We start from the raw sequence: 20257 nt of genomic DNA on the forward strand, positions 1-20257 counted from the left end.
TTCGACAGACATGCAGACAAACCACTAGGCTGGGACTAAAGTGTGTTGTACACGCTCACCCAGACACACAGGAGCGGTTGGAACACACACTTAAAGGATAAAACTCATATACATATACTGAGCAAAAATAAACAACATGTAAAGTGTTGGTCCCATGTTTCATGAGCCAAGATTTTTTTTAAATCCCAGAAATGTTTCATATACACAAAAGGCTTATTTCGCTACAAATTTGTTTACATCCTTGTTAGTGAGCATTTCTTATTTGCCAAGATAATCCATCCACCTGACAGGTGTGCCATATCAAGAAGCTGATTACACAGGTGCACCTTGTGCTGGGGGGGGAGTAAAAGGCCACTAAAAGTTTTATCACCCAACACAATGCCACAGAAGTCTCAGGTTTTGAGAGAGCGTGCAATTAGCATGCTGACTGCAGGAATGTCCACCAGAGCTGTTGCCAGAGAATTAGATGTTAATTTCTCTACCATAAGCCACCTCCATCATTTTAGAGAATTTGGCAGTATGTCCAACTGGCCTCACAACCACGTGTAACCACGACAGCCCAGGACCTACATATCTGGCTTCTTCACCTGCGGGACTGTCTGAGGAATATTTCTGTCTGTAATAAAGTCCTTTTGTAGGGAAAAACTCATTCTGATTGACTGGACCTGGCTCCCCAGTGTGTGGGCCTATGGCTGCGCCACTGTCCAGTCATGTGAAATCCATAAATGATGGCTTACCAAATGTATTTAAATTGACTGATTTCCTTACATGAACTGTAACTCAGTAAAATCTTTGAAATTGTTGTGTTGCGTTTATATTTTTGTTCAGTATACTATGACAGCCGCAGACAAATGATTGGGATTACAGTATAAAACAAGTACCAACTATGTATTTCATACTGTATTCATCGTGCCATAATCCTATACATGATTGCTACTTCCTCACCGTCCTGTCAGGCAGGTTGAAGAGGAACTCCCTGTCAAAGCGTCCAGGTCTCCGTAGAGCAGGATCTATGGAGTCCAGCCTATTGGTAGCGCCGATCACCACGATTTCCCCTCGGCTGTCCAGACCATCCATCAACGCCAGCAGAGTGGACACTATGGAGCTTAAGAAGGGAAGGAGAGAGGGATAGGGAGAGAGTATGGTCAAAACCATTACTAAAAAAAGATCACTCACATTCATTACTGATTGTCAGATCATCAAATGGAGATGTCTAACAACTACTCCTGCTTCATATAGTACCTGTGTATCTGGTCCTGTCTGCTGGAGCGCACTGGGGCCAGCCCATCTATTTCATCAAAGAAGATTATGGAGGGCCTCATCAGGTACGCCTGGAAGAGAGCAGAACACACAACATAAGTCTGGGCTAGAGGAGCATAAGCCAAGTAAGCACAATATAAATAGATAAGGTATTTAATAAATAATTCCCTACCTGACACTGTCCAACTGATAAGCCTTGGCTCATGTCTAGGACTGTGGCGGTCATGACATTTTGTCAGGCGGTTATTGTCATGGAAAAGACTGCCGGTCTCACAGTAATTGACAGTCAACAAAAACATTTAGCATCTCCAGGCCTCTACGCATGCGCGCCTTTGGAACATCTATAATTTAAAAAGCCCCAAAAATCAATTTAAATGTGTACCATCACAATTAATCCATTATTGATTTTAGGCAGGTCTAAAGAAACATGATATGAAGAAAAAGTATTTTGGAAGAACAGAATACGGGTTGGCCTACTATATGATATCTGGCTATGCGCCATGCCTTAGGCTTGTTCATTTAGCAGACGAGATGGGCTCATAAGTCCCGTGACATTATTTTATATTACATGATGTTATAGTAAGAAGAAAATAATTTAACTTAGTTGAATAAAATAGAAAGTATATTTTTTCCATTCCGGAGTGAGTGAAGTGGCTATGTTGAGAAATACCTTAAGGCATTCAGACCCTTTGCTATGAGACTCAAAATTGAGCTCAGGTGCATCCGGTTTCGATTGATCATCCTTGATGTTTCTACAACTTGATTGGAGTCCACCTGTGGTAAATTCAATTGATTGGACATGATTTGGAAAGGCACACAGTGCATGCCAGTGCAAAAACCATGCCATGAGGTCAAAGGAATTGTCTATAGAGCTCCGTGACAGGATTGTGTCGAGGCACAGTTCTTGGAAAGAGTACCAACAAATGTCTGCAGCATTGAAGTTCCCCAAGAACAGTGGCCTCCATCATTCTTAAATGGAAGAAGTTTAGAACCACCAAGACTCGTCCGAAAGCTGGCCGCCCGGCTAAACTGAGCAATCGGGGGAAACGGGCCTTGTTCAGAGAGGTGATCAAGAACCCGATGGTCTCTGACAAAGCTCCATAGTTCCACTGTGGAGATGGGAGAACCTTCCAGAAGGACAACTATCTCTGCAGCACTCCAATCAATCGAACATCTCTGGAGACCTGAAAATAGCTGTTCAGCGACGCTCCCCATCCAACCTGACAGAGCTTGAGTGGATATGCAGAGAAGAATGGGAGAAACCCCCCTAATACAGGTGTGACAAGCTTGTAGGGTAGAAGACTCGAGGCTGCAATCACTGCCAAAGATGCTTCAACAAAGTACTGAGTAAAGGGTCTGAATTATTATGTAAATGTCATGCAAATTATTTTTGCTGCTAAAAAAAAAAACAGTTTTTGCTTTGCCATTATTGGGTATTGTGTGTAGATTTCAGGAAAAAAAATCTATTTAATACATTTTTGAAAAAGGCTGTAACCTAAATGTCGGAAAGGGGTCTGAATACTTTCCAAATGCACTGTATAAGGGCACAATCCTTTTAATTTGGTTTAGGCTCATATATAGGCCTATGCGTAAGCTCTAATATGCGTATGAACATATTGAATTAATCATCACCCTAGAAAACGCTGTCCATTTCGGTGTGTTTGGCTTTGAAACAACATCCACAACCATGTTTTCCTGTTAAACTTTTCTTCAAATTGATCAATGAGGTGAGTTTTAAAAGCACGATACTGTTTTGATGAGAAGTGTTTGTGATATTTGATTGCATTTGCATTGACGCCAGAGCGGTGAGAAGGACACTAGAGCCCTGAGTACCAGGCCATTAACAGCCTGATGGTACCTGCATCTATAAACCAATGAGGAGATGGGAGAGGCCGGACTTGCACCGCGATCTGAGTCACAAATAGAACTGACTTCTGCAATAATTGAATAATATAGATATCTACATTTATTTTGCAATGCTTGCTCACCCGACACGAGCGGTATAGTCAGCCTGTTAGACAGCTAGGTCTAAAGAAACATGACATGAAGAAAATGTAGCCTATTTCAGAAGAACACATCAAATCACATTTTTATCTGTCACATAGACATATTTGGCAGATGTTATTGCAGGTGTGGCAAAATGCTTGTGTTCAAGGATAGCATACTCTGAGTTGTCCTTATGTTTGGCCCTGATATGGCTATGCCATATGGCTGTGGGCTACACTAGTTAATTTAGCAGACAATATTTGCTTCGAATTCCATGGCATTATTTAATGTCATCTTATAGTATGAAGAATACAATTGAGCATGGCTGAATAAAATGTAATTTTCTCCAAACGATTTCCAAGAAAGTGCGCACACATGCGGCTATTCTGTGTTGAGCGGAAAATGCTTAATTTAGCAACTTCAGTTGTAATACAATTGTTTGGCTATACTTCTAGATTTTGTATACATTCTACGGCTGCATGATGCGACTAGAGGATTTGAAGAAAGTTGCACGAAAGGCATGAGCTCTGATACGTTTCTTGTGCAGGCCGCACACCATCAGTCTCTCATTCACAATTTGACGAGCACTTGATAATATTCTCACCAGGCCTCGAATTTCCTGGCGGCATCCCCCTTGTGTGGCCATAATGCCCCCTAAAAAAAAAAAGTGGCCATTTTGGCCTTGGGCTGAATATAATAATTCCCTTCTCTCAGCTGCCATGCTCCAAAAAAAACATCGCACTCTCACAGGGCACTCTCAGCTATCTCAATTCTTATTAACCAATGCGCGTCATGTGATCAGGTCTTCTCACAGGCATCTCAGCTAAGGCTACAAGTGAAGAGACATCGGGGACGCAAATGCGCACACCCCTCTTATTGAATTCCAAGGCGCATATTGAAGATATTAGAACTGTCCACATTTACTTTTCGTCAGCCAACAAGATGAGTAGGCCTAATGAACAGGAAAAGCACTGGCCTGTTTTAATCTGCTATCCCCCATAGTACAAAGGTTGACCAATTCTATTCTACTTGTCCTTCTGTGCAATAAATAAATATTCCAAACATAGTCTGGGACAGTTGTGAGATGCAATAGATCCCAAATTAATACACGCATCAAAATATTTTAAAAGCAATGAGGCTGACGCAACAGATATTGATCAACTAGCTATTTCTTCACATAAGCGCAGCACTGCACATACGGCAATAGGCTATAAGCGCAAATGTTCCAAAATACAATCAATTAGCAGGAAAGGCACTTTTTATAATAAAGGTGCATCTTTATGGTAAATGATCTTCCCCAAATTTAACTCAATTTAAACAGTGTAGAGCCTATTTGGCCACTTTAATTCACAAATCGTATCAAAACATACAGGCCTATGGGCAAGGCTACAAAAAAAGGCAAGCAGTTTCTTGCCTTACTGCACAAGCTGGGCATCATCCACAAATGATACAGCAAACACAAGTGATAGGCTAATATTGTCACATCAGGATATTCTTAATTTAATGTTGTCTATACAAATACTAAATCATTTTTATTTAACTAGGCAAGTCAGCTAAGAACAAATAATTATATACAATGACGGCCTACCAGATGACAATGGGCCAATTGTGCGCCACCCTATGGGCCTCCCAATCACAGCCAGTTGTGATACAGTCTGGAATGAAACCAGGGTCTGTAGTGACACCTTTAGCACTGAGATGCAGTGCCTTAGACCGCTTGTGCCACCTGGGAGCTCTTAAAATAATGTGTGTGAAATTAGTTTGGATTTAGAATGGATCATTATCATGCACCTGTCCCAGAACAGGAGCATGGGGAAAAAATACATGTCATCTATGGACTTAAATAGCAAATGGTGAATGCTTTTCCCATGGTTCATTTTCATGCCAGCCATGTAGGCTATAATCCTGTTGTAAAGCAAAGCAATGTGCTTAATATTAGGAAAGTTGATAAATAAATATAGCAGGCATAGCCTAATAGGAGGATCCCATCAGCTTTCTATTTTTAATAGAGGCCATCAAAACGCTTGTTTTCTCACGCAGTTGCGTAGCCTATAGAAAAGTTGCGCAACATGAGCTCCTGGGCTCTCATGAAGTGTTTGATTTTATATTCTAAACCATTTGCATTGATGTCAGAGTGAGTAGAGGGACAATAAAGTGCTGAGTACCAGGCAGTTAAGCAAGTTTGGTAGGCTACTAATGACAATCAGCAGCATCCGAGGCTGGAGAAGCCTAGTTACCGTGACTAAACGATCACGTGTTATTTGACTGCGGTTAGACTCATGACCGCCGGTGTTGCAGTAATATGGTCACCGTAACAGCCCTAATCATGCTCACCTGGTCAAAAAGTAGGCGTAGCTGTCGTTCTGATTCGCCGACCCACTTGCTGAGGCAGTCGGCTCCCTTCCTCATGAAGAAAGACACCTTTTTGTCTCCTTGACTACACTCGTTGGCCAAAGCCCGCGCTACAAGGGTCTTCCCTGTACCTGGTGGGCCGTAGAACAGACACCCTCTTTGGGAGAGGAGAGAGTGAGAGGTAAATAAGTTTAAAGCAGACACAATCCGTTTGACCTTGGAACTACATTGTGACCATGATGCAAAAGAATGCTAAATTGTTCTTCCTCGTTCGTCTTTTGCAAACAAAAGAGGATACATACATGCTTGATATATCTGAACATGAATTAATCTGCGCTTTCAGGTGACTTTGGTCTTTACCTTGGGGGCTGTATCTTGAACCTTTCGAAGACCTCTGGGTAAAGTAGAGGGAAGACCACCATCTCCTTCAGAGACTGGATGTGGTTGGAGAGCCCTCCTACGCTGTCAAACTTCACTGAGGTGTCCAGATTCATGGGGTCCACATCAGCGAGGCTAGCTCCCACCTTGGCCCTGTCTCTCAGCACCCCACTGGCCAGGTCCTCTGCTCTCAGGCTCAAAGGCAGACACCTTTACAAGTAACAAATACAGGTGACAAAGATAAGAGTTGATGTGTGGTGAGCTTTGAGTTGCATAACAGCTGCCATGTATCACCGGGGTTTGCAGTGAAGCTAATGTGCTATACAGGACGAGTGGTGAATGGAAAGCGATTTTACCTAGTCAAAAGCTATTAACCTCTTAAGCCTAGCCCTGTTTACTGCCCCTAATGGAGGAATTGGGTACCCATATAAAACAGGATAAATTTGTCAAAAGTTGCTAATATATGCATATAAAAAAATATTATCGAATAGAAAACTCTAAAGCTTCTAAAACCGTTTAAATTTTGTCTCTATGTAAAGCAGAAGTCTCAGGGCATGCATTCTCCCAAAATCTCTCGTCATGGAAAAAGTTGGCCCAACTTTAACGTCATCTTAAACGCCTTCCCAAACAACTACCGATCTGGGAACAGTTCCTACGTGTTCAGCACGATGCCTGCTTTCAATGGGGCTTCTCATTGTGTGAATCGCGCGCTCACGAGACGTTGAGCGTGCCGAAAGGTCTCGGTCACACGAAAAATAAGTATGTTTATGCGCGCTCTGCTCCCGCTCTCTTTTCTTCAGGATCAATTACAAGACGTGTGTGTTTCGCTTCGTCCTCACAATTGCTGTACACCTTTATAACATGTTAAAGCTTAATTATGAACATAGTTTGACAAGTTTACTCGACATATAATATATAATTGACGTTTTGGTGCGCATCCACTTGAATTTTGCCTACATTGACCGAAAAGTGGCTATTTTGAGAATCGAAAGACGCAGACTTGAAAACTAAACGCTGTTTTGGTAAGTATAATCCCTTCCAGGTCTTTTGATGGAAGAACAGCAAAGGTAAGGGAATATTTATGTGTTAATTTTGGGTTTCTGTCGACTCCAAGATAGAGGCATAATGATACATTTGTAGCGCCGACTCCTAGTATAGCCTAGTAAACGCAAACTGTAACGTTAAAAATAAATGTAACACAGCGTTTGCATTTAGAAGAAGTGTATCTTCCTATACATATGTAAAACATGCATATTTAGTCAAAGTTTATGATGTGTATTCCTTGTTAGCTGACGTTATCTGCCGGAGCTATTTAATTTCTCCTGACATTTTAGTAGCATTTTTTGAACGATGCGTCATTGTAAACAGAGATTTATGGATATATATTGCAGATTATTGAAAAAAAAAATGAATGTACTGTGTAACATGTTATATTACTGTCATCTGATGAAGATTTCAAAAGGTTAGTGAAATGATTTTTTTTTTTATTCTGCGTTTGTTGATTGCATATTTTTTCCTACTTGGCTATGCTAATGAGCTATGTCTGCGGTGGTGGTTTGACATAAATATGTGCTATGTTTTCGCCGTAAAACATTTTAGAAATCTGACTTGTTGCCTGGATTCACAACGAGTGTAGCTTTAATTCAATACCCTGCATGTGTATTTTAATGAACGTTTGAGTTTTAACTAATACTATTAGCATTTAGCGTTGCGCATTTGCATTTCCAGAGCTCTAGATGGGACGCCTGCGTGCCAGGTAGAAGCAAGAGGTTAATAAATTGTATCTAATAACTAAGTCCACAGATATTCACCTGTTCCTGGCCCGGGTCATGCTTTTGCTTTTCCTCCTCTCAAATCTCTCCTCGTCAGATGACGACGTAGTGTCGCTACTGTGGATGGCATGCTTCTTCACTCTGGACCAGAGGAGAGGAAAGGAGGACAAAAGACAAATCACTCCATATTAGACCATGTCAATGTACTGTAGGTAAGCAGTCTTATGAAATTATTTTTCATGCAGGGAACAACACCCACCGTATATGGCTTCTCCTTGCTGGGGATCTGTGGGTGTCGAACAGGGAGGGGTTGTTTTGTTTTCTGTTGACGGGCTCTGGAACGCATTCAGTGAGACAGAAGATGTTAAAAGCAGCAGCACTCAAGAGGCATAAAGCAAAGACAATATCAGGGAAAGGTTTTACGTAGGAAAAGGAATGTTTCAGGCAGAGGGCCAGTTCCTCAGACCTACATTAAGATAACTCCTTTACTATAAGGCACGCTCAATAGAAAATCTGGAAACTACCCTTAGTGTTGCAGAAGAAAAAAAAAAAAATCACACAATAATCAATGTTTTTCTTTACCAATAGGTGGCGCCTCATATCTCTGTACTGTCTTGCGTTGTCTCAGGTTGTACGGTCTGTCGTTCCCCTCTCCAGCCTCCTCGGTCTCGTCTCTTTCATCATCATCCTCCTCTGCTTCGTCATCCTCTTCTTCACCGTGAGATTCTAATTAGTAAACAAGAGATGTTTGTGAAATTATCATCTTGTGAACCGTAAGCATTACCAACAAACTACAGGTCTCTCCAAGTCCCTGTGCAGCTTTACAAGCAATCCAAACTAAGACAAACCTTCAGTCCCATCTTCCGATTCGGTCTTGCTCATGGCTTTATGGTGTGTCTGCATGCCGAAGGTGTTCCTGCGCAGTGCCTTCCTCCTCTTCACACGAGAGTACATGTCCATGTTTTCCTAGAAGATCAGGAGTGGAGGATATGCACGTTTAGCTTAGTCTTGCTAACACCTAACTCGAATTCCTCGCGTCAGGCAGGCTACGTTTAGCTAGCTGGCTTGCCATCATAACATCTACCACTGGAGATAGTTACTAACAACCCACTTTCATACAGATTGACTGGCTGATTGACAGACTTACCACCTCAGTGTCTGTCCACATGCGGAGTCTCTCCACCTCCCTATTCTGTCTGATGCTGCTGATGTTGTCCATCTCCTGAAGAACTGCCTCCGCCGTGCTGACAATACATTTACATTTTAGTCATTTAGCAGACACTACTGTAAGTCGCTTTGGATAAGAGCGAGTGCATACATTTTCAAACACACACATCAGTATCGATTCATACCGCATTCCTCTAATGTCTTCGCTTTGTGTTTTACAGTTCATCCCTCTCCTCCCCGGTACCACCAGGTCTGAGGCCTGGGAATTGTGTGTGCGTCTTCCCATAGGGTCTGTGTGTGTGTTACCTGTTGACGAGCTGGTCAAACAGCAGGCTCTGGTTGAGGTGTTCAAACTGGCTCTTCCTCACTTGGCAGCTCCTCTTCCGGTCAACATGGCCATTCATGTGAGAGTGGTCTCCTGCCCCCTCCTTATGGGCTGCAGGGGTCAAAGGTAAAGAGGTCCCATATAACTAATAGTCCAACAAATACTGTACTTACACACAAATAATGTGGTCATGGTCTTAAAATAACAAATGAAAACGTTGACGTTACCATTTCCATTTTGCAGGGCGCCAGATGACAACCTGAAATACATTAAGATGTGTAAATATAAAAACACATTGCACAAAAAGACTGCCCCATTCTCAGACACAGTCAACAGATGGGGCTGAACCCAGTCCATACGGCCAGTACAGGAACTCAAACCAGAACTGTATGTCAAAGAGGCTGTTCTTTTGCCTGCTCACCTGGTGCGGTAGGTGGGCATGCCCCAGGAGACCCTCTGGCCCTTGGCCTGGGGGGAGGGAGAGGTGTCGCTGGAGCTGGTCTGTCTACGGGTTCGCTTCGAGGGCGGGGACAGTCCAGGACTGCTGGGACTGCTCACATCACTACTGGGATCCTTCTAAAGGGGAGGAGAGAGAGTGGTTAGAGCGATGGAGACTGGAGAGCGGGCGCAAAAGAACGGAGAGAGAGCGGGCGCAAAAGAACAGGAGAGCGTGTGAGAGATGCCCACACATTCCACCTACAGAGAAATTAACCTAGAGAAGAAGTGTCCCCTCAGCCAACTGGTTCTGGGGGCTCCGTTCAAACACAGAGCCCCAGGACAGTAACACAATTGGACCCAACCAAATTATGAAGAAACTATAACACTGGAAAGAATCAACCCAATTTTTTTTTTTTTATGACCAAAATGGAACTTTATCTGGCACTAAACAGAAAGTATACAGTAGCAGAATACCTGACCACTGTGACAAACCCAAAATGAAGAAAGTCTGCCAATGTGCCCATTGACCACAAAATGAGATGAAAAATAAGTTGCACTTCCTTACATCCGTCCAAAGGTATGACCATATTAGAACCACTTATTTCCCACAGATCACAGACCCACAAAGAATTTGGAAACAAACATTGATAAACTCCCATCTGTTAGCACAACGTGCAATCACAGCAGCAAGATGTATGACCCATTGCCATGAAAACAGGGCAACCAGTGGCGCACAAACATAGTAAATACAACCAATATTTATCTGTTTACTTGTCTTCCCCTGCTGTTTGTACTACAACTATTTGCACATTGTTAAGAACACTGCACATTGCTGATAACATTTGAAACATCTATCCTTTTGAAACCTTTAAGAGTGCAATGTTTACTGTACTTTGGTTTTCAGCTTTGTTTAATCCACTTGCTTTGGCAATATAAAACGTGTTTCCCATGCCAATAAAGAGCCGTTGAATTGGTAAGAGGGAGGGAGGAATAACACGTATCATGTAGATACACTTCTTAATAGCGGGAGTGTTTACTAATAAGCAATTGTTTTGTTAGCCTAGTCTGTCTATTAAAACCCCCATGTGGTAGCCTACAGTTTGTAAAACAGGCAATTTTACCATTGATCCCCATCATTTGGATACATTAATTTGTGTTAGTGCATCTATTACAGTAATTTACCGTTCTCATTCTCAAAACATTGTTTGCAGAGTTCACAACCTGCTACACTCGTGATAAATATTTCGGGATTGATTTTATACCATCATTAACGCACTCCATGTGAGCATATGTGTCAGGCTTCTCTGTCCTGCTAATGTTGCCTTAGCGCACCCGCCTGAGCACGCATACAAGTACTTGGACTGCATCATGAAAATGTAAAATGCAGGAAAGTGCCCCGCTGGGCTTCAGCCATTTTTTATTTTTTTTTACCTCAGAGCCATTCATATTATAATAGTTCCTCACAGTATTTGAAAAATCTTCCCAGCACTCACCCATCGATACTAAATGTACAGTGGGGCAAAAAAGTATTTAGTCAGCCACCAATTGTGCAAGTTCTCACACTTAAAAAGATGAGGCCTGTAATTTTCATCATAGATACGTACACTTCAACTATGACAGACAAAATGAGAAAAAAAATCCAGAGAATCACATTGTAGGATTTATTAATGAATTGATTTGCAAATTATGGTGGAAAATAAGTATTTGGTCACCTACAAAAAACAAGATTTCTGGCTCTCACAAACCTGTAACTTCTTTAAGAGGCTCCTCTGTCCTCCACTCATTACCTGTATTAATGGCACCTGTTTGAACTTGTTATCAGTATAAAAGACACCTGTCCACAACCTCAAACAGTCACACTACAAACTCCACTAAGGCCAAGACCAAAGAGCTGTCAAAGGACACCAGAAACAAAATTGTAGACCTGCACCAGGCTGGTAAGACTGAATCTGCAATAGGTAAGCAGCTTGGTTTGAAGAAATCAACAAAAACCTCCTTCCATCAGCAAGGGTATTGAAGATGAAACGTGGCTTGTGAAGACTTACAGAAAACATTTGACCTCTGTTATATACCCTTTGGTGGCAATAACAAAGTATTGAGATCAACTTTTGTTATTGACCAAATACTTATTTTCCACCATAATTTGCAAATAAATTCATAAAAAATCCTACAATGTGATTCTCTGGATTTCTCATTTTGTCTGTCATAGTTGAAGTGTACCTATGATGAAAATTACAGGCCTTATCTTTTTAAGTGGGAGAACTTGCACAATTGGTGGCTGACTAAATATTTTTTTGCCCCACTGTATTATCTCCAATGTATTATCTCCAATGTATTATCTCCAATGTATTATCTCCAATGTATTATCTCCAATGTATTATCTCCAATGTATCGTCCATGTAAAAAACCTGTCTGATTAGGATGAATAATATCTGACAATACTTTAATTCTATGTGCCAAGCATTTTCCTAGGATTTGTGCATCACAACATTGAAGTGTAAGAGGTCTCCAATTTTTTTTAATGGACTGGATCTTTATATATTCCACCTGGGTCCTCTTTCAGTAATAATGATCAGACCTTGTTGTGTGATAATTTACCATTTATACAGGAGTGGTTAAAACATGCTGATAATGGTCCTTTGTGTGTATCAAAAATAATTTTGTATACTTCCACCGGTATGCCATCCAGCCCTGGAGTTTTCCCATCCTTAAAGGCCCCAATTGCATCAAGAAGTTCCTCCTCTGTAATTTGGCATTCACATGAGTCTTTCTGTACAGATGTTAATTTTACATTATTATTAGGAAGAAAATCCATACAATTTGTTTCAGTTAGTGGAGATGGAGACAAACGAAAACTTACTCTTAAAGTACTTTACTTTCTTTCAAAATATCAGTCGGTGAATCATGTGTGGCTCCATTTGTAACAAGTTAACACATTTGGGGGGAGGGGGGGTAGTAGCATTTCTATATTGAAGATTGAAAAATAATTGTGCGCTTTTCCCCATATTCCATCCAGTTAGCTTTATTTTTATAATATATTACACACTGGATCTTTCTTGAATAAGTTCCATTTGTTTTTCCTCTAACTTATTCTGTGCCTCTATGGTACAGTTTTTATTACTATCCAACTGTACTGTTAGTCCTTCAATTTCCTTTATTAATATGGACTCTTGATCTAAATGGCTTTTGTTTCATAGATGATTACTGAATTGCATGGCCTCTAAAGGCACACTTAAGTGTCCTTTACAATAAGGGGATCTGCTGTACCTGCGTTATGTCTGAAAAAATCAGTTATAAATTCTTCTGTCCTAGTTCTAAACAATTTATCATCTAGCAGGCTTTGACTAAATCTCCAATATCCTCGCCCATGTTGAAATTCTGTAAGAGTAATATATATGCCAATCATGTGATGATCCGACCGCATTCTGTCCCCTATCAACACTTTTTTTTAATGTATTTTTGTACTTTTTGTGCCAGAGAGAATGGCATAAGAAAGTAGTCAAGACTACTAGCTTGATTAAGCCTCCGCCATGTATATCTCACTAGGTCAGGGTATTTAAGTCTCCATATATCCACTAATTCCAATATATCCATGACATTCATGATTTCCTTAAGTGCCCGAGGGTGATAGTTTGTAGAGTGATTTCCTTTCCGGTCCATAGAGTTATTTAAAACCGTATTAAAATCTCCCACCATAGAGTCGTGTTGCTTGTAGAGTTGATAAATTCTTATATAAATTTTCAAAGAAGCTTGGATCATAATTATTCAGACCGTATAGGTTAATAAACCATATTGGTTTATTGTGCAATAACATATTTAAAATAATCCATCTACCTTTATGATCTGTTTGGACAATTTGCACATTTGGATCAAAATTACTGTTAATTAAAAGCATCACCCCTTTTGAATTTCTTTGCCAGTGGGAAAAATATATTATTCCCCCCCCCCATTTCTTTTTCTACAAAAAAGAAATTTTTAATTTCTAAAATTGTTGAATAGGCTTCCTGTAAACAATAGATATATTCCTTCAGCCAGGTACATACTGATTGCCTTTTCTTATTATCTGGAGCAACAGCATTTGTGGATTCGATTACAGGCTCAAAATGGCCAGAAACAGCACTTTCTTCTGAAACCCGTTAAGTCTATTCTTGTTCTGAGAAATGAATAATATATGCCATTTAGCAGACGCTTTTATCCAAAGCTACTTACAGTCATGTGTGCATACATTCTACGTATGGGTGGTCCCGGGGATCGAACCCACTACCCTGGCGTTACAAGCGCCATGCTCTACCAACTGAGCTACAGAAGGCTATTCCATGCAAGAAATTGTCAAGAAACAGTTCACAGAACAGTGCAAACTGGCTAACCAGAATAGAAAGAGTGGGAGGCCCCGGTGCACAACTAAGCAAGTTTCATTAAATCGTACCCACAAAACACCAGTCTTAACGTCAACAGTGAAAAGACGACTTTGGGGTGCTGGCCTTCCAGGCAGAGTTCCTCTGTCCAGTGTTGGTGTTCTTTTGCTCAACTTTCATTTTTATTGGCCAGTAGGAGATCTTCCGTTTCTTGGCAATTTCTCGCATGGAATAGCCTTCATTTCTCAGAACAAGAATAGGCTGACGAGGTCCATGGGGAGACGCACAATTGGCCTAGCGTCGTCCGGGTTAGGGAGGGTTTGGCCGGTAGGGATATCCTTGTCTCATCGCGCACTAGCGACTCCTGTGGCGGGCCGGGCGCAGTGCACGCTAACCAGGTTGCCAGGTGCACGGTGTTTCCTCTGACACATTGGTGTGGCTGGCTTCCGGGTTGGATGCGCACTGTGTTAAGAAGCAGTGCGGCTTGGTTGGGTTGTGTTTCAGAGGACGCATGGCTTTCGACCTTAGTCTCTCCCGAGCCCGTACGGGAGTTATAGCGATGAGACAAGATAGTATCCAATTGTTGTAGTAGCTACTACGGAATTGGGGAGAACAGGGGGTAAAATTCAAAAAATATAATCTGTTTCAGGCTACAATAGTCATTTACAACATTAACCATGTCTACACTGTATTTCAGATCAATTTGATGTTTTAATAGACAAAAAACACCCCAACCTTTGGTAGTGTTGAAGGGGGGGTGAATTGAGCCAATTGTAAGCTGGGGATGATTAGGTGACTGATGGTATGAAGCCCAGATTGGTAATTTAGCCAGGACAACAGCTCTGCTTAGCTTCAGACGCAAGCCAGCAGTGGGACACAGGGTGGTGTGTGTGTGTAATATATATATATAACAAAATCAAGTTACAAATAAATAAATTGATACTTTGAGCAATACTTAAGGACTGTGTTCTGTTCAGTCATTGGTGTGTGATGCACATCCCTCCTTGTCTGGCTTATTGTCAAACTAGTCTCCATGTAGGCTGCTAGCAGTGGTCTATGGCAGCAGACAGGCTATTGTGTTGTATGTCATTCCTTCCTTATTGATACAAGTACCAAGGACATGCCATCGCTTTATACTCCTGTGTTTCATGGTTCAGTCAGTGCGTCAAGTCTCGCTGTCTGTCTCCTTTCTCCTCGCCTCAATCTTCTCTCGCTCTCTCAATTCAATTAAAAAGAGTCTTTGTTGGCATGGGAAACATGTTTACATTGGCAAAGCAAGTGAAATAAACAAAATGACAAAAACCAACAAAGCTAAATGAACTTCTCTAGGATAGGGGGCAGCATTTGGAATTTTGGATGAATTTCAACTGCTCATCCCCAGAAGATAAGATATGCATATTATTAGTATATTTGAATAGAAAACCATAGAAAACCATCTGAAGTTTCTAAAACTGTTTGAATCATGTCTGAGTATAACAGAACTTATTTAGCAGGCGAAACCCCGAGGACAAACCATTGATTTTGTTTGTGTGTTGTTGAGGTCACCCTGTTTTCATTGAGTTTTCATTGGGAATCCAGATTTCTAAGGGACTTGCTTGCAGTTCCTACCACTTCCACTAGATGTCACCAGTCTTGAGGTTATTCCTTGGTGTAATGAAGTACGGCCATCTTGAAAAAGTGTCACTTCGTGTGTACTGTTTGATAGAGGCGCAAGACCAGAAAGCATGCTTGAGTTTGTTATCTTCCTGTATTGAACACAGATCATCCAGTCTTCAATTTTATCGATAATTTAAATACCTAAAGTTGTATTACAAAAGTAGTTTGCAATGTTTTGGCAAAGTTTACAGGTAACTTTTGAGATATTTTGTCGTCACGATGCGCAAGTTGGAACCGGTGTTTTTCTGGATCAAACACACATTTTGGATATATATGGACGGAATTAACCGAACAAAAACCATTTGTGATGTTTATGGGACATATTGGAGTGCCAACAGAAGAAGCTCGTCAAAGGTAAGGCATGACGTATATTTTTTATTTCTGTGTTTTATGAGCGACTGCAGGGTTGAAATTCTCTTTTGTTTACTATGGCGCTATGCTCAGATAATAGCATCATTTGCTTTAGCCGAAAAGCCTTTTTGAAATCTGACATGTTGGCTGGATTCACAACACGTGTAGCTTTAATTTGCAATATTGCATGTGTGATTAAATGAAAGTTAGATTTTTAGTCATTTATTTGAATTTGGTGCTCTGCATTTTCTCTGGCTTTTGGCCAAGTGGGACGCTACCGTCCCACATATCCCAGAGGTTAAACAAAACCACAACAGCCAAACAAAGTTAAGCGAATAACCACTTTTAAATAATATATTAGCAGTTAAATGTAGTACACCATTTTTAAAAGTTTCATAAGCTATGTTCAGTGTTGGGATAATGTCCAGATAGCAGAATGCACAAATGAGGTGGAGGAAATAAATGGACAGAAAAATATATATATATTTAAATTGGTGTTTCTGACCCGCTGGTTGACCTTTTCTTGTGGCATCGGCTCACAAATTCTGCTGCCGAGATTGCACACCACGGTACTTCACCTAACAGATATGGGAGTTTATCAATTTGATTTGTGGTCCAATTCTTTGTGTGTTGTGAAATTTGAGGGAAATATGTCTCATATTGTCATTCACAGGGCAGGAGGTTAGAAAGTGCAGCTCGGTTTTCATCCCTTTTCTGAAAGTTTTTCACCCAGCACACACCCCTCCAACCAGACATGCTTTATCTACTCATTTGCTGGATGCAGAGTTCAAGTGAAGGTCAAGCAAATCATAGAAAGCAGACTCTTGCAATCATCTCTGATGGACAAATGTTTGTGGGCAAGGAATAATTAACTACATCTCCACCCTTCAACCAGCATTCTACAAGAGCACAGACAGAAGCGACAGACACACCGTTCTCTACATTGCACATGAGCTGAAGGCAGTCAATGACCTTGGACCACAGAAGGTATTTGCACTGGTGACAGACAATGCTGAAAACATGGAGTCCTACCCTCACATCATTCCCATTGGCTGTGCTGCTCACGCATTGAATCTGCTCCTCAAGGACATCATGGCACTGAAAACAATGAATACAAGAGAGCCAAGAAAATGGTTAGGTATGTGAAGGGTGAAGTTATAGCAGCAATCCCTCTCACGAAGAAAAGTGAAGGAGAAAAGTGAAGAGTAAGAGCACCACATTGAATCTTCCCGGCAACACCCATTGGGGTGGTGTTGTCATGTTTGACAGTCTCCTGGAGGGGGAAGGGAGTCGCCAAGAAATGGCCATATAAGTCTACTGATATGGACAGCCCCATCAAGAGGATCCTCCTGGATGAGGTATTTTGGGAGAGAGTCGTAAGCAGCCTGAAACTCCTGAAACCTATAGCAGTAGCCACTGCACGGATTGAGGGAGACAATGCTATCCTGTTTGATGTTCAGACTCTGCTTGCAGATGTAAGAGAATAAATCCGTACTGCCCTGCCAACTTCACGGTTGCTTCAAGCAGAGGAAACCGCAGTTCTGAAATACATCATAAAGCGAAGTCTTCTGCCTGAAGCCCATACACGCTGCAGCGTACATGTTGGACCCCAGGTATGCTGGCAAGAGCATCCTGTCTGGTGCAGAGATCAACAAGGCCTATGGTGTCAACACTACCATGTCTCGCCACCTTGGCCTGGATGAGGGCAAGGTTCTTGGCAGTCTGGCGAAGTACACTTCCAAGCAAGGTCTTTAGGATGGAGATGCAATATCCACTCGTAGCACGCGCTCCAGCAGGTATAGCTCACTGGTCACCCCCAAAGCCAATTCCTCATTTGGTCAACTTTCCTTCCAGTTCTTTGCTGCCAATGATTGGAACGAACTGCAACAATCTCTGAAGCTGGAGACTAATATCTCCCTCACTAGCTTTAAGCACCAGCTGTCAGAGTAGCTCACAGATCACTGCACCTGTACATTTAACATTACATTTAAGTCGTTTAGCAGACGCTCTTATCCAGAGCGACTTACAAATTGGTGCATTCACCTTATGACATCCAGTAGAACAGTCACTTTACAATAGTGCATCTAAATCTTAAAGGGGCCCATCTGTAAACATCTGTAAACATCTGTACATAGCCCATCTGTAAACAGCCCATCTACCTACCTCATCCCCATACTGTATTTATTTATTTATCTTGCTCCTTTGCACCCCAGTATCTCTACTTGTAAATTACCATTCCAGTGTTTTAATTGCTATATTGTAATTACTTCACCACCATGGCCTATTTATTGCCTTAACCCCCTTATCTTACCTCATTTGCACTCACTGTATATAGACTGTTTTCTTTTGTTCTTCTGTATTATTGACTATGTTTATTTATTCCATGTGTAACTCTGTGTTGTTGTATGTGTTGAATTGCTATGCTTCATCTAGGCCAGGTCGCAGTTGCAACTGAGAACTTGTTCTCAACTAGCCTACCTGGTTAAATAAAGGTGAAATAAAAACAAATAAAAAACATGGCAGTCGTGCCAACATATCTTATCAGCCACCTGGTGGAAGGGACTTTGTGGATCTGAGGTGCTTTCCCCATCATCCTCCAAATCCCACCAACATCAGCCGCCACAGAGAGTAACTGGTCCTTGTTTGGACACACATACCAAAGCACACAACAGCGCGACCAATATAAGGGTTGAAAAATTGGTGGCCATCCGGGCAAATGTGGATTTTTGAGCCTGACAACGAGCCATCCTCAAGGTTGGAAAGTGACCGTGAAGATGAGGTCTCAGTCTGATGTTCAAGAGATGGACATTGAGGCGGTCCAGGGAGAAGACATGGAGGCCTGAGGAAGACATCCAAAGCTTTCGTTTCTAGACTATCATTTTACAGATACGATGGATCATTCAATGTTCCCTTTTGTTGTTCAGTGAAATCATCCCATGTGAAGAGTCAACTCATTTAATTAAAGTTAAATTCGTAACTAAATTGTGTTTTTATTTCTATTGGAAGGATTTAATCATTTGCAATGTTGTCTACTTGTCCCAAAGCCACTCATGGGTTGTCTTCACTGTGTGCTTAGGGTCGATGTCCTGTAGGAAGGTGAACCATCACCCGTCTAAGGTCCTGAGTGCTCTGGAGCAGGTTTTCATCAAGGAGCTCTGTACTTTGCCCTGTTCATCTTTCCCTCGATCCTGACTAGTCTCCCAGTCCCTGCCACTGAGGAGTGGCTTCTGTCTGCCCACTACCATAAAGGGCCGATTGGTGGAATGCTACAGAGACAGTTGTCCTTCTAAAAGGTTCCACCATCTCAACAGTGGAACTCTGGAGCTCTTTCAGAGTGACCATGAGGTCCTTATGGTCACCTCCCTGATCAAGGTAACTTCTTCCCCTCAATTTGGCCAGGTGGCAAGCTCTAAGAAGAGTCTTGATGGTTTCAATCTTCTTCCATTTAATGGATGGAGGCCACTGTGTTCTTGGGGACATTCAATGCTGCAGACATTTTTTGGTACCCTTCCCCAGATCTGTGCCTCGACACAATCCTGCCTCGGAGCTCTACAAACAATGCCTTCAACCTCATGGCTTGGTTTTTGCTCTGACATGCACTGTCAACTGTGGGACCTTATATTAGAGGTCGACCGATTAATTAGGGCCGATTTCAAGTTAAAACTAAATTGGTAATCTGCCTTTTTGGACACTGATTACATTGCAATCCACGAGGAAACTGCATGGCAGGCTGACCACCTGTTACGCGAGTGCAGCGTCAGAAGGACCTTGTGGTTGCAAGGAGCCAAGGTAAGTTGCTAGCTAGCATTAAACTTTTTTTTATTTTTATGTTTTATCAATCTTCGCATTATCACTAGTTAACTACACATGGTTGATGATATTACTAGGTTCACTAGCTTGTCCATAATGTTATTATGGGTTATTGTGTGTAGATTGCTGGGGATTTTGTTCTATTTTTTTATTCATTTTCTGAATACTTTCCGACGGCACTGCATTTGCGCCCATCTCAGTGAACTAATCCATTGCAGAGCCATTTTATGCTTGATCTGCCTTTGTGGTCGGAGGCTATAAGGCAAGGCATGCGGAGGCCAAATCGAACTCTCTACTGCATCGCCATGCGCCTCCCAAATTTTGTAACAATGCGAGGGCTTCGCATTGACATGACTAGTTGACGAAGATGGGGGCGGTACATCCTATATAAACACAAACTCACTGCA

At 41.7% G+C, this 20257-nt stretch overlaps 1 protein-coding gene across 3 annotated transcripts in view; it reads right to left on the reverse strand.

Annotated features, from left to right (window-relative positions):
• The window catches only part of LOC123991007 (ATPase family AAA domain-containing protein 2B-like), a 121776-nt gene that overhangs the window by 93878 nt on the left and 7641 nt on the right, over positions 1 to 20257 (reverse strand). For all 3 annotated transcript variants that reach the window (XR_006830737.1, XR_006830738.1, XM_046292105.1), the window contains exons 2-13: positions 9662 to 9816; positions 9468 to 9499; positions 9222 to 9351; positions 8896 to 8992; positions 8597 to 8714; positions 8331 to 8474; positions 8008 to 8083; positions 7788 to 7889; positions 5959 to 6186; positions 5581 to 5755; positions 1243 to 1331; positions 946 to 1105 (exon numbers count right to left, since the gene is read on the reverse strand). Coding sequence is in view for 1 of the 3 variants with exons in the window: in XM_046292105.1 (XP_046148061.1) it covers positions 946 to 1105; positions 1243 to 1331; positions 5581 to 5755; positions 5959 to 6186; positions 7788 to 7889; positions 8008 to 8083; positions 8331 to 8474; positions 8597 to 8714; positions 8896 to 8992; positions 9222 to 9351; positions 9468 to 9499; positions 9662 to 9816 (1506 nt within the window). In the remaining 2 variants the exon portion in view is untranslated. The remainder of the gene's footprint in view (positions 1 to 945; positions 1106 to 1242; positions 1332 to 5580; positions 5756 to 5958; positions 6187 to 7787; positions 7890 to 8007; positions 8084 to 8330; positions 8475 to 8596; positions 8715 to 8895; positions 8993 to 9221; positions 9352 to 9467; positions 9500 to 9661; positions 9817 to 20257) is intronic.

Source organism: Oncorhynchus gorbuscha, linkage group LG12 (genome assembly GCF_021184085.1).
Source record: "Oncorhynchus gorbuscha isolate QuinsamMale2020 ecotype Even-year linkage group LG12, OgorEven_v1.0, whole genome shotgun sequence".
In the NCBI taxonomy this organism is placed as follows: domain Eukaryota; kingdom Metazoa; phylum Chordata; class Actinopteri; order Salmoniformes; family Salmonidae; genus Oncorhynchus; species Oncorhynchus gorbuscha.